The following is a 26,950-nucleotide window of genomic DNA, read 5'->3' on the forward strand; positions in this document are numbered from 1 at the left end:
CGGACCTCTCTGGTAAGACCAGGTATTCTCCTGGGTACCAAAGTCATCGTGGGCCTCCGATGACATCATGCCTATCAACTACTTCATGTAGAAGTGGTTGGCCTCTTCGTGATCCCAGCCCAAGAATGAGATAGCATTATTCATACATTTTATCCTACTTCATCTTAATGACTTATGAATTGTTTCCTAAAGGAGAAGTACAGCTATCAGTAAGGCTTCAGTAATGATTTACCGCATGCTTTGTGTCCTACTGGGACTGTTGGTTTCTGTAGAGAGCAGTCAAGTCGACAGGGTATGACTGGGTATCGAAGATGTCCCGTCAGAATAGAGGCAGGAGGAGAATCTGTGGATTCTATTTTCTTCATTCCAGTGAGTCAGAGTACTTGAATGGTGACTCGTAAGAGATGTGGTGGTTCACAGTGACGGTGATTACCAGTGGTTATTGCAACCCCGGACTACATAAATCGGTCAGATGACGACTGTCAGAAGGACAACTAAAATTTGATTGTGTAGCATGCCAATGTTTATTAAAAGCCTTCACACAGAATTGGAAAATCAAATGACTTAGGGACATTAGTTAAAGATTGAGTTTGATCCCTAAGCTGTACTTGCAGAGTTAAGTCCAAATCAAGGTAAAATAAAGAGGAAAATCCACACCATGATGTACAAGTTTATAACATTAGGCACCATCTCCACAGGTTTATAAGCCGATCGGCTAAGTTACTCAGTGGCTTTATGCCGGCTTCAGACTTTTGTGCCCCCTTTTCGAATTTGTCAGATGTGCTCAGCAGGGATGAAATATCGCCAAGAGACGAAACACAGGACTTTCCCTGAGTCTACCGAATCCTGATGATGCGGATTTTGTATCCATAACTTTTGATTGCTCCACTGAAATAGACGTTCATCTTGTTGGAGATGGAGTTGAAGGCGGAGGGCGCTGAGTAGCCGCAGTGCTTCTTGCTGTAACTGGAGTCGTAAAAGTGAGTGGTGCCGTAAGGGTCTCTGTTGAAGGCGAGGTAGTTCGATCTGCAGGGAAGCTTCATCTTGTCAAACCTCACTCTCAGCCGGTATCCCGTCTGGGTCTGCGAAACAAATACAGTTCCACTGAAGACAAGATGGGAGTGACTATATAGTAGATCCACATCAACCGTGCATCTGATGACTATACTGTTTTTTTCCATCTGTCCATCCGCCTGTGGTGTTTGCGCATGGTAACACTGCGTCCCGGGCTTTAAATAATACCCTATTACAAATATTAAAGGTGTAATTCGCATACAGCAAATTATTCAAACACTTTTCAGTTGTAAATGTACACCAAGACATCCTTTTATTTACCTAAAACTTACACATAATGTAACTATTTAAAGCCCTGGACGCAGTGTTACCATGCGCGACCACCACAGGTGGAAGGACAGATGGAAAAAAAACAAAGTATAGGCCCGTCCCGTACGACGCTCCTGATTGGCCGTTGGTAAGCCAATCGCAGGGCTGGAAACTCTCCTCAGTCTCTCTCGAGAGTTCACATAGGCATGATGTATGTTCCATCTCTCCTGAGCGATACGTCTTTCAATAGTATCCCTCAGGAGAGGTGGAACATATATCCTGCCCATGAGAACTCTCTCGAGAGACTGAGAGTTTCCAAACTCTCAGTCTCTCGAGAGAGTTCACATAAGTAGGATGTATGTTCCATCTCTCCTGAGCGACACGTCTTTCAGTAGTATTTCTCAGGAGAGGTGGAACATACATCCTGCCTATGAGAACTCTCTCGAGAGGCTGAGAGTTTCCAGCCCTGCGATTGGCTTATCAACAGCCAATCAGGAGCGTCGTAAGGGACGGGCCTAGGCATCAGATGCATAGTTGATGTGGATCTAGTATAGCAAATAGTTTACAAAAACGCCATAAACAATGAGTGACCACAGTCTGATGACCCAAATAGAGAACTTTAGCATGGCCTGCAGAAGCATGGGAAAGGATTATAATGGCTCTGTCTAGTCAAATCAAAAGTGTTGAGGTTACCGCAAGGTCTAAAATATTATAATTTGCACTCAACCTCAACTTCTGAAGAACAATTCCATCACAAACTCTTTATCATGATCAGTTACTGCTACAGTGGGAGGTTGAAACCAACTTTCTTTGGAAGCTTGAATTTCAAGTCATTGGACCCCGTGTGCTTATTCCATGTGAACAGGTTTCATCTACTGATATGAAAATAGTCATAATACCCTTGAAATGCCAGTTTATCTTAGGAATAAACCATTGCTTTTTGTCATATTGACCAGCTAATGCCTCAGTGTGTTGCTCGTGTGTTTGGCAGATGGACAACAACAATCATCTGATCTTACTGAGGTGATCCAGTTGCGTTCAGACCATGAGCAGGTGATGTTCAGTTGACAGAGCCATCCATTCACTTATTCTTACGGTACAGCTGTCTATACAGTCTTGTTAATTTTGAATTTCAAAAGGAATTTTAGAATCCAAAGAAGTACAGGTTAATGAAATTGAAATTCTGAGACAGTTCACAATGAGATACTCGTTCGATACTTACATAAAACCGGTATTCGCAATATTTGTTTGGGGGGTGCTTGTCTGGGAATCTGGGGCTCCTCAGAATATAGGATGACGATACCCGTATTCTCTGGAGAAATAGAAAAATCCAAGAATTAAGACATATTTGGACAACACTTTATATAGTATATTATATAAATATATATATATATATATATCTATATATATATATATATATATATATATATATATATAAGTTGATTCTGATAAGTAGGAAGTGAATATAATATGCAATAGGCAAATGGATGAAAAAAACAGGGCGTGGTCCGACCTCCATCTTACTTGGGGCCCAAGCTAAAATCTACGGTCAAATAGAGCGTTGTTTCATCAATGAAAATTAAAATAGATATGCTGTCTTTTATTAGAAGTAATTTTTCTGTTCTCTTTAACATGCACATTATTTATATTTTTTAGATTTTCATTCAAAAAAATAAATCATAATTATCCTATCCTAAAATTCCTGTACCTAAAATACCTGTATCTTTAACTCAACGCGAAACACCTTTTCAGACCTTTTTTTTAGGTTTTCTTACCCCCAGGCCTCAAACAACAACAGCAAATTAGTTTGTAAGCTTGCTACCCTAGTAAGCGAAAATGGGCTGGCTTTAAACATAAACGAGCGGAACATATTCACAGAGATCTTAATCTTTTGTATTCTCAGGTAGGTGAGCAATCAGTGAGAGTTACCAATAACTGTCAAGCTGATCTATTGTTTTACCTGACCACAAGAGTACGAGGCTTTGCTGTATCTCAGACTGAATCCAGTAGAGGTCCCGGAGCTGTCAGCGCTGAAGCTCGTCTTAATTTTAGTCCCTGGGATTCGGTATGTCGTTCTAGAAGCTATGCTGCCGGTCAGTCTGCAAATAGAGTTCAGTTAGGCCGCTGGCTTTGCATATCCACCTGATAAATTATCGCACAGGCTGATGATATAGGTTGGCTTGGACTTGCGTAGTTGATCGCTAACCTTGTCTCTCTCGTAGTATAGCCATCTTGCAGGATTTTGTGCTGATTTTGCCCGTCATGTAAACCTAGCCGCTCTTTGTACAGCAGTTAAAGTGACAGGAGATTTCTGTCATCATTTTCCATATCAGGTATTTCAGAAAACTTCTGATATCATGAAACAGAAAAGACGGGAAGAGCACACGGCAACTCTCCCATCTCACTTCGGTATTATTTTTCACCATTCAGTGGAATGAGGTTACAGGACGACAGAAAACTTATAGCGGGAGGCGGGGGGGGGGGGGGGGGGGGGGGGGGGGGGGGGTGGGGGGGGGGGGGGGGGGGGGGGGGGGGGGGGTGGGGGGGGGGGGGGGGGGGGGGGGGGGGGGAGGGGGGGGGGGGGGGGGGGGGGGGGGGGGGGGGGGGGGGGGGGGGGGGGGGGGGGGGGGGGGGGGGGGGGGGGGGGGGTTGGGGGGGGGGGGGGGGGGGGAGGGGGGGGGGGGGGGGGGGGGGGGGGGTGGGGGGAGCTTCTCTTTGACAGGAATCGGTTCCTTCAAGGGATTTCCCTGACAGACAATTGATTCTGCTAAGGATGACTTTTATAATAGATGGTACATATGGGTTTTTCAAGTCTTTCTCCATTCTTGTAATTTTTTTCGGGCCTGGGCTATGAAAGAACATTAGATTCTCCCCCACATTGGCCAATTCTCACCAAAATAAAAGAAAGAAAAAGTTGAATAGTAAAATTTTACAAATCGCACTTTGTCCTTGTTGAAGATACTTACGTTAACGGAGGTGTATATTGGTTGTAGATCGTAACAGAGTCTCCCGACCCAAGTCTGAATCTGACGATGTAGAGAACAGTGTCGGCAAGAGAGCTCTGTTAGAATAAAAAAAAAAAAAATATGACACTTGGGTGATCGGTGGAAGGTCAAGGTCCTCATTCTGGGTACAAATTCTTCCAGCAACGTACTTCGGAAGATTTTCTGTAAAGCCGTTTTGTGACATTGTAAAATTTATATTTTCGGTAAGCGTGTTACTCTCTGTACCAAAATAGCATCTCAATAGATTGTAATCTAACTCTTCTCGTAAATATAATGAAGTAACTCTTAACCATACACTATTAGAACACGTCAGTAAGTGACAGTAAGGATAAGTAAGGTGATGATCTTCAGCACAACTTATCTGAGGTCGCCAGAAAACCTGACACTGGGTGCAAGACCCGCTAAGTGTGCGGACCTAGCAGTATTAGAATTATTGCTTTGGCTGAAATATTGTTCTGTTTTCATGTTACCAGCCTTATGGTCTCTACTTTCGAAACAGAACTGTCCTGTGGCATAACTGGGCACTGCCAAAAAGGTCTTGTAATCCCTGTGAGAGAGGCTGAGAAACCTCATATAAAGTACTGAGCAGGTTTAATTTAGATTTTTATCTTGACTATAACAACTGATTTTGGGATAAATTCATTTTTTGTTGACTTGTTGAATCTTATTTGTTGTTCTATTCTATATCTCCCTGCCATCCTTTCCTCTTCCTTTCATAAGTGGGCAGTCTACACTTCGGTTTTATAACAAGCTAATGAATGACCCTTCCAAGTTCTATGTGAATGTGATCGCAGGTTGAGATCACACTTAAAACCACTCGGTACCCAACAAAGGCCAGCTAGTGTCTGTACTATATGCAACTGTTGATATAACAAAAGATCCTCCAAGATGGACTCAGACACTGATAAGGGAAAGCAGGACTTACCGTAAAAGCTCCCTCAGTGCACTGAGCATTATTTGGGTACGAGGAAGGATATCTTGGAGACTGTAGATAGTTGTAGCTACCGCTGACAAATGAGTTGCAAGTAGGCAATGGTGTTGTGGTCGTGATTGCCTTAGTTGTTGTCCTTACAGGTGTTGATGTTGTGGTGGAAGTTGTAGAGGTTTTTGTAGTTGAAGTGGTTGTAGTATCTGGTGTTGTGGAAGTTGTTGTTGGCTTGGACTTGCGTAGTTGATCGCTAACCTTGTCTCTCTCGTAGTATAGCCATCTTGCAGGATTTTGTGCTGATTTTGCCCGTCATGTAAACCTAGCCGCTCTTTGTACAGCAGTTAAAGTGACAGGAGATTTCTGTCATCATTTTCCATATCAGGTATTTCAGAAAACTTCTGATATCATGAAACAGAAAAGACGGGAAGAGCACACGGCAACTCTCCCATCTCACTTCGGTATTATTTTTCACCATTCAGTGGAATGAGGTTACAGGACGGACAGAAAAACTATTATAGCGGGAGGCGGGGGGGGGGGTGGGGTTGGGGGGGGGGCGGGGGGGGGGAGCTTCTCTTTGACAGGAATCGGTTCCTTCAAGGGATTTCCCTGACAGACAATTGATTCTGCTAAGGATGACTTTTATAATAGATGGTACATATGGGTTTTTCAAGTCTTTCTCCATTCTTGTAATTTTTTTTCGGGCCTGGGCTATGAAAGAACATTAGATTCTCCCCACATTGGCCTATTCTCACCAAAATAAAGAAAGAAAAAGTTGAATAGTAAAATTTTACAAATCGCACTTTGTCCTTGTTGAAGATACTTACGTTAACGGAGGTGTATATTGGTTGTAGATCGTAACAGAGTCTCCCGACCCAAGTCTGAATCTGACGATGTAGAGAACAATGTCGGCAAGAGAGCTCTGTTAGAATAAAAAAAAAAAAAATATGACACTTGGGTGATCGGTGGAAGGTCAAGGTCCTCATTCTGGGTACAAATTCTTCCAGCAACGTACTTCGGAAGATTTTCTGTAAAGCCGTTTTGTGACATTGTAAAATTTATATTTTCGGTAAGCGTGTTACTCTCTGTACCAAAATAGCATCTCAATAGATTGTAATCTAACTCTTCTCGTAAATATAATGAAGTAACTCTTAACCATACACTATTAGAACACGTCAGTAAGTGACAGTAAGGATAAGTAAGGTGATGATCTTCAGCACAACTTATCTGAGGTCGCCAGAAAACCTGACACTGGGTGCAAGAACCGCTAAGTGTGCGGACCTAGCAGTATTAGATTTATTGCTTTGGCTGAAATATTGTTCTGTTTTCATGTTATCAGCCTTATGGTCTCTACTTTCGAAACAGAACTGTCCTGTGGCATAACTGGGCACTGCCAAAAAGGTCTTGTAATCCCTGTGAGAGAGGCTGAGAAACCTCATATAAAGTACTGAGCAGGTTTAATTTAGATTTTTATCTTGACTATAACAACTGATTTTGGGATAAATTCATTTTTTGTTGACTTGTTGAATCTTATTTGTTGTTCTATTCTATATCTCCCTGCCATCCTTTCCTCTTCCTTTCATAAGTGGGCAGTCTACACTTCGGTTTTATAACAAGCTAATGAATGACCCTTCCAAGTTCTATGTGAATGTGATCGCAGGTTGAGATCACACTTAAAACCACTCGGTACCCAACAAAGGCCAGCTAGTGTCTGTACTATATGCAACTGTTGATATAACAAAAGATCCTCCAAGATGGACTCAGACACTGATAAGGGAAAGCAGGACTTACCGTAAAAGCTCCCTCAGTGCACTGAGCATTATTTGGGTACGAGGAAGGATATCTTGGAGACTGTAGATAGTTGTAGCTACCGCTGACAAATGAGTTGCAAGTAGGCAATGGTGTTGTGGTCGTGATTGCCTTAGTTGTTGTCCTTACAGGTGTTGATGTTGTGGTGGAAGTTGTAGAGGTTTTTGTAGTTGAAGTGGTTGTAGTATCTGGTGTTGTGGAAGTTGTTGTTGTTGGCAGTGTAGATGAAGTAGTAGTTGTGGATGCAGGAGTCGTGGAGGTAGATGATGTTGTAGATGAGGTGGCAGTTGAGGTTGTTGATGTGGAAGTGGTTGTTGGTGTTGTTGATGTTGAAGAAGTAGTAGTTGTGGATGCAGGAGTCGTGGAGGTAGATGATGTTGTAGATGAGGTGGCAGTTGAGGTTGTTGATGTGGAAGTGGTTGTTGGTGTTGTTGATGTTGAAGAAGTAGTTGTTGTTGATGTTGATATTGGAGAAGAGGTTGTTGTTGGAGATGTAGATGTGGAAGTAGTTGTGAATGTAGATGAGGTTGTGGTAGCTGGTGTTGTTGAAGTTGTGGAAGTCGTTGTTGCTGGAGATGTATGAGAACTTGTGGATGTTGATGTAGTGGTTTTTGGAGTGGTTGATGTGGAAGTGGTAGTGGTTACTGATATTGTTGAAGTAGTTAAAGTTCTGGAGGTATCGGTTGTTGAAACTAATAATGTAGTAGTGGTGAGTGGCTCGCAAATGCAAAGCATGGTCTCGGTTGTAGTGGTTGTTCCCTTTGTCGTAGAAGTCTGGCTGTAGAAGAACGGAATGATACACGATCATCGTTGGGGTCGTTGATAGAAACTTTCTCAAGTAATGGAAATCGTTTTTGGTACAAAAAGTAGATTTCTGAATAAGCGAAGATAATAAATCAGTAGAAAATGAAAACTTTGCTGACCTGTGTGGAGCTGTAGACGTTGAAGTAGTTTTGGATTTAGGAGTCGTAGAGGTCGATGAAGACATAGATGAGGTGGTGGAGGTAGAAGTTGAGGCTCTTGAAGTTGTGGAGGTAGTTACTGTTGGAGATGTAGATGTTGTAGAAGTTGATGATGTAGATAAAGTGGTGGTAGTTGGTGGTGTTGTAGAAGTTGTGGAAGCAGTAGTTCTTGGAGATGTAGATGTTGAAGATGATGATGTAGTTGAGATGGTGGTAGATGCTGTTGTTGAAGATTTGGAGGTAGAGGTCGTTGAAATGGCTGGTGTTGTTGATGTCGTAGTGGTAGGTGGCTCGCATTTGCATTCCATTTCCTCAGTTGTTGTGTCTGCTCTCGCTGTTGTTGATGTCTGGCTGCAGAAGAGGAGAATGGAATTTGTTTATCATTTAAATTTTTCTTATCTCATTTTTATCTTACCTTAGATGTCAATCATGACTTCAAACTTCTCTGACTTACCTGGCTGTTGTTTGGGGTGTAGACGACGAAGTAGATGAAGTAGAAGTAGAAACAGTTGGTGTTGTTGAAGTTGTAGAACTTGTCGTCGGTGGGGATGTAGATGTTGAGGTAATTGTAGACTGAGAGGTTGTGGAGGTAGATCCTGTTGTTGACGAAGTAGTGGCAGTGGTAGTTATAATTGGTGTTGTTGAGGATGTAGATGTTGAAGTAGTTGTTTGTGTAGGCGTAGTGGAAGTAGATGATGTTGCAGTAGTGGTAGATGGTGTTGTTGAAGATGTAGATGTGGAAGAAGTGGTTTGTGTCGGAGTGGTGGAAGTAGATGATGTTGCAGTAGTGGTAGATGGTGTTGTTGAGGATGTAGATGTTGAAGTAGTTGTTTTTGTAGGCGTAGTGGAAGTAGATGATGTTGCAGTAGTGGTAGATGTGTTTGTTGGAAGATGGTAGGGGAAAACGTGGAACGAAGTGGTTTGGTTAGGAAGTGGTTGGAAGTTAGATTTTTGAATGAGGCCGTGTGGTAGATGGTGTTGTTGAAGATGTAGATGTGGAAGAAGTGGTTTGTGTAGGCGTAGTGGAAGTAGATGATGTTGCAGTAGTGGTAGATGGTGTCGTTGAAGATGTAGATGTGGAAGAAGGTTGTTGTAGATTTGGTTGTTGGTTGGGAAGGAAGCTTGAGGAGTGTAGTTGTGGAGATTGTTAGAAGATCCTATACTTGTTGTAGAAGTTGTTGATGTAGATTGAGGTTGTGGTAGATGGTGTGTTGAAGAAGTTGGAGAGGTTGTTGGGGTTGTGGAGATGTAGATGTTGTAAAGTTGTGATGTAGATGAGTGTGTAGATGGTGTTGTTTTGAAGAGTTGAAGAATTGGTAGTTGTTGTTGGAAGATTTTGTAGATGGTTGTAGAAGTCGATGAATGTAGTTGAGGTTTGTGGTAGATGGTGTTGTTGAAGAGTGAGGACGGTAGTTGTGGGGAGATGAGATGTTGTAGAGTTTCGTTTGATGTAAGAGGAAAGTTCGAAGGGTTGAGGTTGTTGTTGAGAGTTGAAGAGGGCGTTGTGTTGGAGATGTAGAGTTTGTAGAAGTTGATGATTGTAGATGATTGTTGGTAGATGGTGGTTGTTTGAAGAAGGTGAAGAGGTTAGTTTCGTTGTTGTTGGTGATGGTTAGATTGTTGTAGGAAGTTGATTGAATGTAGATTGAGGTTGGTGGTGGATGGTGTTGTTGAAGAAGTTGAGGAGGTGTTGTTTGTTGGAGAGTAGAGTTGTAGAAGGTAGTTGTTGTTGGAGATGTAGAAATGTTGTAGAAGTTCGATGATGTTAGGTTGAAGGTTTGTGGTAGATGGTTGTTTTGAAGAAGAATTTGAAGAGGTAGTTTGTTGTTGGAGAATGTAGATGTTTGTTAGAAGTTCGATGATGGTAGATTTGAAGGGTTGTGGGGGTGGATGGATTTTGTTGTTGAAGAAGTTTTGAAAGAGGTACGTTGTTTGTTGGGATGATTTAGATTGTTTGTTAAAGCCGTTTGATTTGATGTTAATGACGGTTGTGGTAGATGGGTGTTTGTTGGAAGAAGTTGAAGAGGTAGTTGTTGTTTGGAGATGTTACATGTTTAAGAAGGTCTTTGATTGTAAGAAATGGGTTGTGGTTTAATGGTGAAGTTCAAGAGTTTGAGTGGTTAGTTTGGGTTGCGTGAGGATGTTTAGTTTGAAGAAGTTGATTGAAGTAAGATGGGTTGTGGTAGAATGGTGTTGTTGAAGAGTTGAAGAGTAGTTGTTTTTGGAGATTTAGAAACTTGTAGAAGTCGATGATGTTAATGAGGTTGTGGTAGAATGGGTGTTTTGTTTTTGAAGAGTTTGAAGAAGGTAAGTTGTTTGTTGGAGAGTGTAGATGTTTTGTAAGTTGACGATGTAGATGAGGTTGTTGTGGATTGGTTGTTGTTGAAGAAGTTGAGAGGTAGTTGTTTTTTGGAGCTTTTTTGGGTAGATTTTAATTGTTTTAGAAGTTTGTTGATGGTAATGATGAGGTTGTGGTAGAATGGTGTTGTTTGCAAGAAGTTTTGAAGAAAAGGTTTGTTTTTGTTGGATTGGAGATGTAGATTTTGTAGAAGTTTGATGATGTAGATGAGGTGGTGGTAGATGTGTGTTGTTTGAAGAAGTTGAGGAGGTAGTTGTTGTTGGGAGATGTAGATGTTATTTAGAAGTCGATGATGTTCATTTTGCAGGTTGTGGTAGATGAGTTGTTGTTGAAGAAGTTGAGGGTAGGTTTAGTTGTTTTTGGAGATGTAGATTGTTGTAGAAGTCGTTTTGATGTTATGATGATGGTTGATGGTAGAGGTGGGGGTTGTTGGAAGAAGTTGAAGAAGGGTCGTATTTGTTGTTGGAGTATGTAGAATGTTTTGTAGAAATTTGATGATGATAGATGAACGTTTGTTTTGTATGATGGTGTTGTTGCAAGAAGTTGAATGAGGTAGTTGTTGTTGGTGAGTGTAGAATGTTGTAGAAGTTGAAATGATGTAGATGAGGTGGTGGTAGATGTGGTTTGTTGAAGAAGTTGATGGAGGTAGTTTGTTGTTGGAGGGGATGTAGATGTTGTAGAATGTTTGATGATGTAAGAATGCAATGGTGGTGGTAGATGGTGTTTTTGTTGAAGAACGTTGAAGAAAGGTAGTTGTTGGTTGGTGATGTAGAGTATTGTAGGAGTTTGATGATGTAGATAAAGTGGTTGGGTTTATTGGTTGGTGTTGGTTTAGAAGTTGTGGAAGCAGTTGTTGTTGGAGATGTAGATGTTGAAGATGATGATGTAGATGAGATGGTGGTAGATGCTGTTGTTGAAGTTTTGGAGGTAGAGGTCGTTGAAATGGCTGGTGTTGTTGATGTCGTAGTGGTAGGTGGCTCACATTTACACTCCATTTCCTCAGTTGTTGTGTCTGCTCTCGCTGTTGTTGATGTCTGGCTGCAGAAGAGGAGAATGGAATTTGTTTATCATTTAAATTTTTCTTATCTCATTTTTATCTTACCTTAGATGTGAATCATAACTTCAAACTTCTATGACTTGCTTACTGTTGTGTTTGGAGGGGTTGTAGGACGACGAAGTAGATGAAGTAGAAGTAGAAACAGTTGGTGTTGTTGAAGTTGTAGAACTTGTCGTCGGTGGGGATGTAGATGTTGAGGTAATTGTAGACTGAGAGGTTGTGGAGGTAGATCCTGTTGTTGACGAAGTAGTGGCAGTGGTAGTGGTAATTGGTGTTGTTGAGGATGTAGATGTTGAAGTAGTTGTTTGTGTAGGCGTAGTTGGAAAGTAGATGATTGGTTGCGAAGTTTAAGTGGTAGAATTGGTGGGTTGGTTGAAGATGTATGAATGTGAGGAAGAAAGTGGTTTGTGTAGGCGTAGTGGAAGTAGAAAATGAATGTTTGGCAGTGGGTGGTAGGATGGTGTTGTTGAAGATGTAGGGGATGGAACGAAGTGGGTTTTGTTGTCGGAAGTGGGTGAAGTTAAAGATTGAATGTTGCCCGTAAGTGGTATGATGTGAGATGAGGTTGTGGTAGATGGTGTTGTTGAAGAAGTTGAGGAGGTAGTTGTTGGTGGAGATGTAGATGTTGTAGAAGTTGACGATGTAGATGAGGTTGTGGTAGATGGTGTTGTTGAAGAATTTGAAGGAGGTAGTTGTTGTGGAGATGTAGATGTTGTAGAAGTTGAGATGGCAGATGAGGTGGTTGTAGATGGTGTTTTGTTTGTAGAAGTTGAGTGGTAGTGTGTTGGAGATTGTAGATGTGTGAAGTTGATGATGTAGATGAGGTTGTGGTAGATGGTGTTGTTGAAGAAGTTGAGGAGGTAGTTGTTGTTGGAGATGTAGATGTTGTAGAAGTTGATGATGTAGATGAGGTTGTGGTAGATGGTGTTGTTGAAGAAGTTGAAAGAGGTCGTTCGTGTGGAGATGGTCGATGTTGTTAGAACGTTGACGATGTAGATGAGGTTGTGGTAGATGGTGTTGGTGAAGAAGTGAAGAGGTAGTTTGTTGTGGAGAGTAATGTTGTAGAGTTGATGAGTTAGATGAGGTTTGTGGTAGTGGTGTGTTGAAGAATGTTGAGGAGGTAGTTGTTGGTTGGAGATGTAGATGTAGTAGAAGTTGATGATGTAGATGAGGTGGTTTAGATGGTGTTGTAGAAGACGGAAGAGGTAGTGGTGTGGGAGATGAGATTGTTGTAGAAGTCGCATGATGTATATTGAGGTTGTGGTTAGACGGTGTTGTTGAAGAAGTGAGGAGTAGTGGTTGTTTGGAGATGTAGATGTAGTAGAAGTTGATGAATGTAGATGAGGTTGTGGTAGATGTAGTTGTTGAAGAAGTTGAGGAGGTAGGTTGTGGGTGGAGATTGGAGATGGTGTAGAAGTGGGAGGATGTAGATGAGGTGGGGGGAGAGGGTGTGGGTTTGAAAGAAGTTGAGGACAAGGTAGTAGAGTGTTGGAGATTGTAGATGTGGGAGAAGTTGATGATTGTAGAGGAGTGGTTGTAGATGGTGTTGTGGAAGAAGTTGAGGAGGGGATGAGTTGTGTTGGAGATGAGATGTTGTAGAAGTGGAACCTTGTGTGTAGATGGGGTGTTGTAGATTGTGTTGTGAAGAAGTGAAGAGGAGTTGTTGTTGGAGATTGTAGGATGTTGTAGAAGTTGATGATATAGATGAGGTTGTGGTAGACGGTGTTGTTGAAGAAGTTGAGGAGGTAGTTGTTGTTGGAGATGTAGATGTTGTAGAAGTTGATGATGTAGATGAGGTTGTGGTAGATGGTGTTGTTGAAGAAGTTGAAGAGGTAGTTGTTGTTGGAGATGTAGATGTTGTAGAAGTTGATGATGTAGATGAGGTGGTTGTAGATGGTGTTGTTGTAGAAGTTGAGGAGGTAGTTGTTGTTGGAGATGTAGATGTTGTAGAAGTTGATGATGTAGATGAAGTTGTAGTAGATGGTGTTGTTGAAGAAGTTGAGGAGGTAGTTGTTGTTGGAGATGTAGATGTTGTAGAAGTTGATGATGTAGATGAGGTTGTGGTAGATGGTGTTGTTGAAGAAGTTGAAGAGGTAGTTGTTGTTGGAGATGTAGATGTTGTAGAAGTTGATGATGTAGATGAGGTTGTGGTAGATGGTGTTGTTGAAGAAGTTGAAGAGGTAGTTGTTGTTGGAGATGTAGATGTTGTAGAAGTTGACGATGTAGATGAGGTTGTGGTAGATGGTGTTGTTGAAGAAGTTGAAGAGGTAGTTGTTGTTGGAGATGTAGATGTTGTAGAAGTTGATGATGTAGATGAGGTTGTGGTAGATGGTGTTGTTGAAGAAGTTTTTTTTTTTTTTTGAGGAGTAGTATTGTTGTTGGAGATGTAGATGTTGTAGAAGTTGATGATGTAGATGAGGTTGTGGTAGATGGTGTTGTTGAAGAAGTTGAGGAGGAGTAGTTGTTGGCAGATGAGATTTGTGAGAAGTTGACGATGTAGATGAGGTGGTTGTAGATGGTGTTGTTGTAGAAGTTGAGGAGGTAGTTGTTGTTGGAGATGTAGATGTTGTAGAAGTTGATGATGTAGATGAGGTTGTGGTAGATGGTGTTGTTGAAGAAGTTGAGGAGGTAGTTGTTGTTGGAGATGTAGATGTTGTAGAAGTTGATGATGTAGATGAGGTTGTGGTAGATGGTGTTGTTGAAGAAGTTGAGGAGGTAGTTGTTGTTGGAGATGTAGATGTTGTAGAAGTTGATGATGTAGATGAGGTTGTGGTAGATGGTGTTGTTGAAGAAGTTGAAGAGGTAGTTGTTGTTGGAGATGTAGATGTTGTAGAAGTTGATGATGTAGATGAGGGTTGTGGTAGATGGTGTTGTTGAAGAAGTTGAGGAGGTAGTTGTTGTTGGAGATGTAGATGTTGTAGAAGTTGATGATGTAGATGAGGTGGTTGTAGATGGTGTTGTTGAAGAAGTCGAGGAGGTAGTTGTTGTTGGAGATGTAGATGTTGTAGAAGTTGATGATGTTGATGAGGTGTTTGTAGATGGTGTTGTTGTAGGAAGTTTGAGGAGTAGTTGTTGTTGGAGATGTATATGTTTTAGAAGTTGACGATGTAGATGGGTTGTGGGTAGATGGTGTGTTGAAGAAGTTGGAGAGGTGTTGTTGTTGAGATGTAGATGTTGTTAGAAGGTGACGATGTAGAGAGGTTGTGGTAGAGGTGTTGTTGAAGAAGTTGGAAGAGGTAGTAGTTGTTGAGATGTAGATGTTTGTAGAAGTTGATGATGTCGATGAGGTTGTTGTAGATGGTGTTGTTGAGGAAGTTGAGGAGGTAGTTGTTGTTGGAGATGAGATGTGTAGAAGTTGACGATGTAGATGAGGGTGGGTGTCAGAGGTGTATGTTGAAGAAGTTGAAGAGGTAGTTGTTGTTGAGATGTGATGTTGTAGAAGTTGATGATGTAGATGATGTTGTGGCATGGTGTGTGTCGAAGAAGTTGAGGAGGTAGTTGTTGTTGGAGATGTAAGATGTTGTAAGAAGTTTATGATTGTTGAGAGGTTGGTGGTAGATGTTGGGTGGTTGAAGTTTGAAGAGGTAATGTTGTGAGATGTAGATGTTGTAGAGTTGATGATGTAATGAGGTTGTGGAGATGGTGTTGTTGAAGAAGTTGAGGAGGTAAATTTTGTTGTGTAGATGTAGACGTTGTAGAATTGACGATGTATATGAGGTTTGTGGTAGATGGTTTTTTTTTTTGAAGAAGTTGAAGAGGTAGTGTTTGTTGGGATGTAGATGTTTGTAGAAAAAGTTGATGATGTAAGATGAGGTTGTGGTAGATGGGTTGTTTTGAGGAAGTTTGAGGAGGTAGTTGGTTGTTGGAGATGTAGATGTTGTAAGAAGTTTGACGATGTAGAAAAAAAAAAAAAAAAAAAAAAATGAAGGGGTTGTAGCTGTGTTGTTGAAGAAGTTTTTGAAGATGTAGTTGTTTGTTGGAGATGTAGATGTTGTAGAAGTTGATGATGTTAAGATGAGGTTGTGGTAGATGTTGTTTCCGAAGAAGTGAGGGTAACTTTGTTTTGTTGAGATTGTTAGATGTTTGTAGAAAAGTTGATGAATTGTAGGATGAACGTTTGTGGTAGATGGTTGTTGTTTTGAAGTTTGAAGAGTAGTTTTGTTGTTGGAGATGTAGAATGTTGTAGAAAGTTGATGATGTAGACTGATGTTGTTGTAGAATGGTGGTTTGTTGAAAGAAGTTTTGAGGAGGTTTAGTTGTTTGTTTGGAGATGTAGACCGTTGTGAAGTTGACGATGTAGAATGAGGTGTTTGTAGATGTGTTGTTGAGAAAGTTTGACGAGTTAGTTTTTTGTTGTTTGGAGATTAGAATGTTTTGTAGAAGTTGAATGATGTAGATGAGGTTTTTTTGTGGTGATGGGTGTTGTTGAAGAAGTTGAAAGGAGTAGTTTTTTTTTGTTGAGATTGTAGATTGTTTGTTAGAAGGTCGATGAATGTAGATGAGGTTGGTGGTAGATTGTGTTGTTGCAGTTGAAGAGTAGTTTGTTTGTGGAATGTAGATGTTTTTGTGAAAGTTGACCGATGTAGATTAGGTTTGGATGGTAGAATGGTGTTTGTTGAGAAGGTTTTTGGAGAGGATTTTTTTGTTGGAGATGTTAGATGTTGTAGAAACGTTGATGATGTAGATAAGGTTTGTGGTAGATTAGTGTTGTTGAGAAGTTTAGGAGGTATATTTTGTTGTTTGGAAGATGTAGATGTTTTTTAGAAGTTGAACGATGTAGATGAGGTGGTTGTAGATGGTGTTGTTTGAAGAAGTTGTGATGAGGTAGTTTGTTGTTTGGAGATGTGATGTTTGTAGAAGTTGAGATGTAGATGAGGTTTTGTGGTAGATGGTGTTGTTGAAGAGTTGAAGAGGTAGTTTTGTTTGTTGGAAGATTAGTGTTGTAGAAGTGATGTGCCAGTGGTTTGTAGAAAGTTTTTTGACGATGTAATGAGGTGGTTTGTAGATGGTGGTTGTTGAAGAAGTTGAGGAGGTAAGTTGTTTTGTTGGAGATGTAGATGTTGTACGAAGTGGATGATTGTAGATTGTTTGTTAGAAGTTGACGATGTAGATGAGGTGGGTTGTAGATGTGTTTTTGTTTTAAGAAGTTGAAGATTAGTTGTTTGTTTTGGAGAATGTAGATTAAATAAAGTCGTTTTGAATGTCAGATTGAGGTTGTGGTATATGGTGTTGTTCGAAGAAGTGAGGAGGTAGTGTTGTTGGAGAGAGATGTTGTAGAAGTTGATGATTAGATGAGGTGTGGTAGATGTGTTGTTGAAGTTGAAGAGGTAGTTGTTGTTGGAGATGTAGATGGTTGTGAAGTGGATGATGCAGATGTTGTAGAAGTTGACGATGAGAGAGGTGGTTGGAGATGGTGTGTTGAAGAGTTGAGGGAGGTAGTGGTTGGAGATGTAGATGTTGTAGAAGTGGATGATGTAGATGTTGTAAGGAAGTTGACGATGTAGATGAGGTGGTTGTAAGAGGTGGTGTTGAGAGAAGTTGCGAAGAGGTAGTTGTGTTGGAGGATCGTAGATGTAGAAAGTCGTTGATGTAGATGAGGTTGTGGTAGATGGTGTTGTTGAAGAAGTTGAGGACGGTAGTTGTTGTTGGGAGATGTAGATGTTGTAGAAAGTTAGATGTAGATTGAAGGTGGTTGTAGATGGTGTTTGAAGAAGTTGACGAGGAGTTGTGTTGGAGATGTAGATGTTGTAGAAGTTGATGATGAGATGGAGGTTGGGTAGATGGTTGTTGAATGAAGTTGAGGAGGTAGTTGTTGTTGAGCTGTAGATGTTGTAGAATTGATATGTAGCGATGAGGTGTGGTAGATGGTGTTGTTGAAGAAGTTGATGAGTAGTTGTTGTTGGAGATATAGATGTTGGAAGGTTGATTGATGTAGATGAGGTTGTTTGGTAGAATGGTGTTTTTGATGTAGTGTGAGGAAGGTAAACGTTGTTAGTTGGAGATGGTAGGATGTTGTAGAAGTTGAACGATGTAGATGAGGTTGTGGGTTAGGAATGGTGTTGTTGAAGAGTTGAAGGAAGGTAGTTTTGTTTGTTGGAGATTGGTAGATGTTGTAGAAAGTTGATGAATGTAGATTTGAGGTGGTTGTGAATGGTGTTGTTGAAGAAGTTGCGGTGGTAGTTGTTGTTGGAGATGTAAGATGGTTGTAGAAAGTTGATGATCGTAGGATGAGGTTGATTGGTAAGAATGGTGTTTGTTGAAAAGAAGTTTGAGGAAGGTTAGTTGTTGTTGGAGATGTAGATGTTGTAGAAGTTGATGATGTAAGATTGAGGTTGTGGTAGATTGGTGTTGTTGAAGTAAAGTTCTGAGAGGTAGGTTGGTTGTTGGAGGAATGGTAGATTGTTTGTAAGAAGTTGACGATGGTAGGATGAGGTTGTTTTGGTAGATGGTGTGTTAAGAAGTTGAAGAGGTAGTTTGTTGTTGGAGATGTAGAATGTTGTTAGAAGTTGATGATGTGATGAAGGTTGTGGTAGTTGGTGTTGTTGAAGAAAGGGGGTGAACGGAGGTAAGGTGTTGTTGAAGACTGAGATGTAGAAGTCGTTGATTTTGGTAGCCATTTGAGGTTGTGGTTAGGATGGTGTTGTTGAAGAAGTCTGAGGACTAGTGGTGGTTGGTTGGAGATGTACCTTGGTTGTTAAAGCCGATCACGTTAGACGAGGTGGTGTAGATGGTTGTTGTTGGAAGAACTGAAGAGGTCCAGTTGTTGTTGGAGATTGTGAGAATGTTGTAGAAGCGGATATGTAGATGCAGGTTGGTGGTAGAATGGTGTTGTTGAAGAAGGTTGAGGAAGGTAGTTGTTGTTGGAAGGTAGATGTTGTAAAGAAGTTCACGATTGTAGATGAGGTGTCTGTAGAAAAATGGTGTTGTTGGAAGAGGTAGTGTTGTTGGAGATGTAGATCTAGAAGGTTGGATTGATGGTTTAGGATGAGAGTTGGTTGGTTAGAATGGTTGTTCTTGAAGAAGTTGAACGTGTAGTTGGTTGTTGGAGATGTAGATGTTGTTAGAAGTTCGGACGATGATTTAGATGAGGGTTGTGGTAGATGGTGTTGTTGAAGAAGTTGAGGAGGCAAGTTGTTGATTTTGGAGATGTAGATGTTGTTAGAAGTTTCGGCACGGAGTAAGATGGAAGGTGGTTGTGGTTGGTGTGTTGTAGAAAGTTTTGAGGAACTAGTATGTTGCTTGGAGATGGTAGAATGTTGTTGAAGGTTGATGATGTAGGATGAGGTTGTTGGTAAGGAATGTTGGTTACGAAGGAATTTGAAGAAGGGTTTAGGTTGTTTTGGAGATGTAGATGTTGTTAGAAGTATGATGAATGTAGACGAAGTTGTGGTAAGATTGTGTTGGTTGAAGAAGTTGACGAGGTAGGGTTGTTGGTTGGAGGATGAGATTGTTGTAGAAGTCGACGAATGTTTAGATGGAGGTGGTGGGTTGTATAGGGGTGTTGTTGTTAGAAGGTGAGGAGACTAGTTGTTGTGGAGAATGAGTGTTGTAGAAGTCGACGATGTAAGAATGAGGTAGGTAGGTTTGTGGTTGGTGTTGTTGTAGAAGTTTTGAGGAAGCTAAGTTGTTTGTTTGGAGATGTAGGATGTTTGTAGAAAGTTGATGATGGTAGTATGAAGTTGTTTTGTAGATGGCGTTGTTGAAGAAGTTGAAGAAGTTGTTGTTGTTGGAGATGTAGATGTTGTAGAATTTTTGTCGACGATGTGATGAGGTGTGGTGGTTGGGGTGTTGTTGTAGAAGTTGAATGAGGTAGTTGTTGTTGGAGATGTAGATGTTGTAGAAGTTGATGATGTAGATGAGGTGGTTGTAGATGGTGTTGTTGAAGAAGTTGAAGAGGTAGTTGTTGTTGGAGATGTAGATGTTGTAGAAGTTGATGATGTAGATGAGGTGGTTGTAGATGGTGTTGTTGAAGAAGTTGAAGAGGTAGTTGTTGTTGGAGATGTAGATGTTGAAGAAGTTGATGATGTAGACGAGGTTGTGGTGGTTGGTGTTGTTGTAGAAGTTGAAGAGGTAGTTGTTGTTGGAGATGTAGATGTTGAAGAGGTTGATGATGTAGATAAGGTTGTGGTAGATGGGGTGGTTGTTGTTGTTGGAGATGTAGATGAAGAAGTAGTTGTGGTCGACGTGCTGGAAAAGAGGCAGAATTAATCATAAATTTGTGCGTTCCAGGACACTGACACGAAAATGATTAGTAAGTTTCGTTCCCTCTTCAGATTTTGGAAAATTTACTTTTCCTGCAAGAAGCATTTATTTCTTTTACACCTTTGTAATAACCTTTGAGTGTTAGTCACTCTGTTAATTAATATATATTATATGAATCTAATTTAAGTTTCATCAAAATTTCCTCAGGGAACAGTTCTTAAAAATATTAATTACTCTTGCTTGGATTGATTTCCAGTTCTTGAAAATCGAAATACAGAAAATCTTTGAAAGTTTATTTTTAAAAAATACCCTTATATTGGTACATTAAAAATATACTTCTTTAATCACATTAAACTCTTTCAACATAATCAAGAAAACCCCTCCTCCAAGTTCACCATATTCGTCTTCATTGAAGTCAACTGAATTGTAACAGGTTTCTTAACATAGAAAACGGAAATGAAACAGAGAGCCGCCTCACCTGGTGGGACAATTCGCTACCTCGACGAAGGTTATGTCAGCTGACCATCCGGTCTTGAACCTCGAGGCCGACTTGAAATAGAGGACCATCTCGTTCCCGACGGAGGTGAAAGTCTCTCCGCTCGAGATTTCGGTTCCACAGAACCTGAAGGTTCATGCCAGAGTACTTAGGTACATACAGAATTACATAGGTATATTGACACGCACACATACGTACACGGTTCTTGCACTATTATTGTTATTGTTATTCAGATGAACCCTATTCATATGGAACAAGCCCACCACAGTGGCCACTGACTTGAAGTTCAAGCTCCCAAAGAATAGGGTGTTCATTAATAAGAAGTAACAGGTATTAAAGCGAAACACAGAAAGAAGATATCACTTGATGTAAAAGAAAAAATAGTTTAGGAAATCCATAAATTAATATATAAAAATATAATTAAATGATTAAAATGCAAGAAGAGGTGTATTAGAGTGGTAATGCATTGCATCTTCGCTCGAACTTTGCAGTTCAAGATCCGTCATATTTACAACTTTTAATCTCGTGATAAAGTATAATAAACTAAGTTACCAAACATGAGGTCATCTCCTCAGCGCATTATAAAAATATATTTATATACCATGTATAAATTAATCCAAAATAAACACAGTTCGTGAGATGAAACTGCTTCAACTAAGGTGGGGGAAAGCGACCCAGTATAGTCATACAGATTCCAGACAATAAGGCAGTTTGTTTGGAAGGACCTAAACGCATAATGAAAGCTCCACAGTTATCATTCCTGTAGAATGATCTCGTCGAAACAGGACGCCGAGCCCAAAAGTTAGGTTAAGTTAGGCTGTATCCCTTGGACTGACGCTGTCGCCACTTGTGAATAAGGGTAGAGGAGGAACCAGGTTCCTGCGTGCCAAGTTCGACCTAAGGAGATCACTCAAGGTTTCGGGTCGAGTCTTACCAAGTTCCGTCGAGCATGTTGTCCGTCCTGATTTCCAGGCCGTCGTACCAGCACATGTCGACAGTCTCCGTCTCCCTGATGTAGTGGGGTGTCCTCATGTAGACGTCGAAGGCTGCAAAGGTCGCCACCACGTTGTGGCATTCCGGGGCTCTGATCCATTTGGTGAACTTCAGACCTGAGGAGTCAAGGGCCACCTATATATTACTGTGTCCATTCTTGAATCAGGTTAGAGCTGGAAATGTACTTTATTCTGTGGGGTTACTCAGGCTATACCAGTGGTTCTTAACCTTTTTTCATTATCACGCTCCCTCTAAGAAGTGGTCCTTCCTTGCACAGTCCCCTCGCATCTACTATAACTAAAATTCCCTCCCAGATTGAAAGGAAAAAGAAAACAGGACACTGCTTCTTAGCTACTAGATGATGAATACGTGGTTGATTGCCAGAGAGGGCACAGTGTAAGACCCCTTCAACATTTAGCCTGCTTCTGTATTTGGTCTTGAAAGCATCGAGGGTGGAAAATGCAGCTTCACAAAGATTCGTGTATCCGAACATCCGTAGGATCCAAACGTGTCCAACTAGAGTAGTCGACTATAGGAATTTTACGTTATAAGGTGATCATTTTGCACTTTTCTAGAACCCTCTGAAATATTAGTTCCTCACTCTTGTTATGAGAATGACAAATATAATTAGAGAAATTTTAACTCTTCCCTAGGGTTTACGGCCTCACGAAAATTGCTGATGCCCGCCCTAGGGAGGCGCAGCCCCCAGGTTGAGAACCACTGTGCTATACAGTTTACTTGGAGAAGTTTTTTTGAAACCATCTTGTAGTTAAAATTAAAGTTCATTTGATGACATGATAGGACTGACATGTTTTGTAATATTTTTCTTCAGATTAAAATAAGTGTTGCAGATTTCGAGGACAGTCTTTCTTTCGGCAAAAAATGGGTCTTTAACCACTTTGCAACTATCGGGCGGTTACTTTAATTTAAAAGAACATGCACAAAAGAAGTGAGTGGCACATTGTTTGTGAAGAGTGGCTGACAAATTGCTGATGAAGCATCTGGCTAGCAGTGAGAGACCTGTCATACAAAGTGAAATGAAATAAACGCAACCTAGATCGTACTTCCCTGAGATGTATCCTAGCACAGCTCATTGATTAAGATTTACCTTATCCTTTTCTTTAATCATTTATCTTTTCCTCCTTACTTTCTAATCCTTTCCTCATTCTTTTGTCTATTTCATAATTATCTTACTGTTACTGAGTTGACGACTTCGAGCTGTCCCTACAGACAGAGATATTCAAGATGAGACAGAAGCAAAGCCTCCGTTTGAAGGCAAAAGTCTTACCAGCCGGATACCTGGAAGGATAATTGGGCGTGGTGATGGTCGTGGGCGAGGTGATTTCCTCTGTGTAGGGCGAGAGGATGGCCTCTGGAACAGTGGAAAGAGTGGCCTCATTAACTTTCTTCCTTGCGATGACTTCACAATGTCCCTAGACCATTCCAGGATAATTTGCAAGTTCTGGATGCGTTGGAGGAGAGGGATTGAGGTTCTGTTTGTTGGCCCCATGGGTCTGTGGTTAGCATCACAGCCTCGCCTCACCAGAGGGAGTCTAACATTGATCCCACATTGGGAATCGACTTGGGCACTTTTCCAGGAATTTTGTCTCTGTTCAACCTATGCAGGGAATCTGGATACCAGATTCACTGCATAGGTCCTGAACAGTTGTGATTTAAAACTCAAACTCCTCATCATGGGCTATCCTACTAGGTGAATCCTCTTTCAAAATTCAAAACGACATCAATAGCTCATTGTCTAGCATAATTCCTCCAGGTGGAAAACTGATTTTGTTATATTTGTTTTTTTTCTCACCCTTGATGTTGATAATTCACACATAACTTACCGTTGTAAGGAGTATCAATGGTCTCACAGTTCGTACCAGACGTCCCATCTGGACACACGCACGAACAGTCCTTGGCGAGGTAACCGTCATTCAGGCACGGGTCACTGGTACAGGTCCCAGCGGCTATCAGCTTTGCTGAACAGCCGTACATCTTGTTGACGAGCAGTTTGTCCATATGGGACAGATCATCTGTCTGTCCCAGGAGGCCCTGGTAGAGCGGGTTCAGGGTGGCTATGGTGATGTCTCCTGTCAGCTGGTAGACCTGAGGAAGAAGGTTCAAATCCAATTAGGTACAAATTTCTGCTCATCATTCAGTGAACATGAAATGGCAATGTATCCTTTTCATGCATTTCACTGGAAGCAAATCCCATCATTCTTTATTGTGACTCCTGAAAGTAGAATGCTTTAAAAGGTCCCAAACTACTTTCCATGAGATATACTAGAGTCAAATATCCACGAGTGATGAAATAAATCAGTGAATCTGCATTTATAATAGCATACCCTTCTATAGCTATTTAGAAATGTTTTTCGTCTACGTCCTCCGTAGATTTAACGATACCCTACCCTTTCATGGCTATGCATGATGGAGCTATAGTCGTAAGGCACTCCGTAGCTGTTGTCAGCTTCCTTGAAGAAATTGTGCTCCTTCTCTGGGAGGACGTTGTCCGCGTTGATGTGGACGTAGGTATCCCTGTCTGACCTGGTCTCCTCGTGCCAAAGTCCAATGGCGTGGCCTACTTCGACTAGCAAAGATCCCATCTGCAGTGGGGTGGAATGTCCAAAGGTTACTCATCACTCACTTGAAGTGTGGATGATGCATTCAGAATAAGAGTCAAGCTAAACTTGTGTTTTCCTATAGTTTATCCAGTGCTTGTAGAACATAAAACAGGAGAGCATGTTGTGATCAAAGTCAAAATGAATAAATTGCTGATATTGCTTACTGTATATTCTTTGTGACTTGTTAATCAAACTTTACATTTATTGGAAAGGATGCTCATCTTAATTGAGTGACTGAATCATAAAAGAACTCGATTTTATTAATTCTTTTTAATTCACGGAGCTCCTTTATGTACCCACTGGTTGTTAAGGGTGTACAAAACATGTGGACATGCCTGCATGGAATAAATTACATTTAGTCCTTGAATGAACCTACAAAATTTAAAGGAATTTATCTCTCTAAAATAAGCGAAGGACTGGGAACTGCTCTCGTATTAGCTCAGGAGTCAAACAGATTGTCATTTTCATCTGTCCTCGAAAATAACAGGGAGATGTGAAAACTTACAGAGAGACTGTTGAGAAGAAAAGAATGACAAACTGTTAGAAAACATGAAGACGTCGAAGAATGTTTCAAGAAAACTATGAAGAACTACCAACAGTCAAAAGGGGCTCCTGTGATGGCTGCTGAAGATTCAGCAGGTAAACCCATTGGTCCTCACAAAATCCCACGCCTAGCTCGCAGAGACAATGAGGTGGCATTGACTGAGTGAACCTCTCAAGCTCTGAGCTCGCTTTGAAAACTCAGGACCACCTCAGTCAGAGATTTAGTAGGCTATACTTATGAGGTACCATGATTATCCTCCAGTCTTCTTCCACTTACATTTCTCTGGCACACTTTAGTAACATAAATGGGCTGCCCGGAGGAACTGGTCATGCCCACGAAGGAGCTACAGCTGTCGTCGTGTATCTGGAACTGCAGATGAGGACCACTGTAGGTTGAAGGGACCTCTTCGAAGTCTATGCAGGTGGCGCTCTCCCACACCTGAATAGCTTTCCACACTGTAGAGCGATCCACAAACCCTGGCATCACAGCAGAAAAGATATTCATGACAGTTATTGTTTGATGCTAATAAAAGGATACAATGGTTTAGATAAAAAAAAGTATGATGATCGATTTAATCAAGATAAGGGTTATCATTAACAATCAAGTGATTGCATGCCCTATAATAATAATCATAATTATAATAATAATAATTGCTATCTTTATTATCAGCCAATTTACGTACCGCATGATAAGACTAATAATAAGTATTTATCATCGATTCCAGTTAACTTCATAGCAAAATGATAATAGCTTTGATGACCATAAGAATACGAGTTAACCAGGGACAAAAAAAAAACCTGTAAAATCATTTTAAAACTCTGTTATTATTAGTACTGGTGAAAACCACAAGAATGTCAGGACATTTTTGGGTGAGGATGACTTGACATTGACTTACAAAGCAACCCTCCTCAGAATACAGCCCAAATGTGATACAGGTAAAACAGAAGAATATCAGTAAAAGATCATGGCTAACAAACTATTTAATATATAAACACACAACACAATGAACTTGAGTTTGGGATTTTAGCTTAAAACAAGAACCATCATCACCTGTGAGTCATTACCCAACATACGAGAACTCGAATCACTAATATTTGTTGTTTGTGACAAGCAGTCCATTGAAAGGGTGACAGGCGCCAGTCGAGTGTTGGGGCCATCGTGGGTTTAATAGTGTCCTACTTTTAAAGATCCCAAGTTCTGGTGCTTAGATCTGTTATTAGATTTGTTCTGTATTATCAGAGAGGGAAATATAAGCTTGACTGTGTTGTGATATTTAAATTACAATTACAGACCTCCAGTAATTGAGTATGGCACTCGATTGTCACTGAAGGAATATTTTAAGATTTTCCTTCCTGTAACTATTTGTTATCTAAGAAAGACGATCTGATATGCCATTTACAAGAAAATCTAACTTGCTGTATTAGAAATGGGACATCTGATTTGTCAACAGGAAGAAAGAAAGTCTAACAAACTAATTGGAAAAAGTAGAGACCTGACTTACCATCTAAGTAGGCGAAGGGAATATAAGGGAAGCCTCCACTGTCAGGCCAGTAACTAGCCAGATTTGAGCTGCCCTTCCTGTACAGGATATAATTAGCAAACTGGAGACCTTCCATCTGGCTCTCTGTCAGCATGATGTCTTCCTCCTCGACATACACATCCTCAGGAAAGGTCTGCAGTGAGTTGCAAAGCATTAGAGTTTTTGGGATTGACGAAAACTTACATGGCCCAACCTAAGCAAGCGTAATGAACTTACCACAAGCGTCATTAGTGATTGATCTAACCTAACATGACCCAGCCTTACCAAGCCTAATAAACTTACACAAGTATCCTTGGTGATTGACCTAATGTAACAAAGCCTGACCTAACATGGCCCAGCCTAACAAGCCTAATGAACTTACCAAAAGCTTCCTTAAGAACCCCACAACCAGTTACAGTACCAGTTGAGACATTACACAGAGCTTGCGAGTAAACATCGAAGACCTTCCAGTCTGGCTCAGCCTGTAGTGAATTTTGTAAGACCTTCCTGGCCTGGAAGCTTCCCAGGGTTAATCCGGAATCCATACAACCTTTCCGACTCATAGTTTTAGATTTTAATCTTAGCAAATTTTTCAATGTACGCTGAGATATCATTCCCCTCAGAAGGCCTTTTAAACGAGCATGTTTCCAAGATTTCTTCAGATAATAACCATCAGTTATATCTGTTTGTTTGTAAGATTGTAATAGACTGTAAAGGGAATCTATATATTTATCTATATAAATATATATATATATATATATATATATATATATATATATATATATATATCTATATATATATAAATATATATATATATATATATATATATACATATATCTATATGTATATATATATGTATATGTAATATACATATATATACATATATATATACAATATAGATATATGTATATATACGTATATATATATATATTATAAAAAAAAAAAAAATATATATATATATGTATATTTATATATACAGTATATAAAAATATTTGCGTCCTATGTACGTCAGTATCGAAAGGAGACTTAGAAATTAATATGCATCAATAAATCTACATTTGACAGGTGGAGAAAAGCCATTAATAAGCATGTTTTTAAAGGGTGATTCATTAGCCCAGTCATTTATGATGAATAA

The 26,950-nt window shown here is 40.4% G+C and overlaps 1 protein-coding gene across 1 annotated transcript; it reads right to left on the bottom strand.

Annotated features, from left to right (window-relative positions):
- Positions 1-836: 836 nt before the first annotated feature.
- On the bottom strand, positions 837-25,990 carry LOC135195347 (blastula protease 10-like). Its single transcript, XM_064221605.1, has 12 exons — positions 25,798-25,990; positions 24,573-24,772; positions 23,540-23,734; positions 22,976-23,237; positions 22,420-22,503; positions 21,073-21,247; positions 20,142-20,264; positions 7,045-7,423; positions 6,081-6,175; positions 5,254-5,536; positions 4,290-4,384; positions 837-1,104 (listed from the first exon to the last, which is right to left on the bottom strand). The coding sequence occupies exons 1-12, from the start codon at positions 25,988-25,990 to the stop codon at positions 837-839; spliced, it is 2,352 nt and encodes a 783-aa protein (XP_064077675.1).
- Between the last annotated feature and the right edge of the window lie 960 nt (positions 25,991-26,950).

This window comes from Macrobrachium nipponense, chromosome 16, assembly GCF_015104395.2.
Source record: "Macrobrachium nipponense isolate FS-2020 chromosome 16, ASM1510439v2, whole genome shotgun sequence".
Classification (NCBI taxonomy): domain Eukaryota; kingdom Metazoa; phylum Arthropoda; class Malacostraca; order Decapoda; family Palaemonidae; genus Macrobrachium; species Macrobrachium nipponense.

Coding starts and splice junctions, on each gene's coding strand:
- LOC135195347 (XM_064221605.1), bottom strand. CDS start 25,990: ATGCTTTGCAACTCACTGCAGACCTTTCCTGAGGATGTGTATGTCGAG. Junction 6,176..7,044: donor GCACTGAGGGAGCTTTTACG/GTAAGTCCTGCT, acceptor TTATTCTAACAG/AGCTCTCTTGCCGACATTGT. Junction 5,537..6,080: donor CAATATACACCTCCGTTAAC/GTAAGTATCTTC, acceptor AAATCCTGCAAG/ATGGCTATACTACGAGAGAG.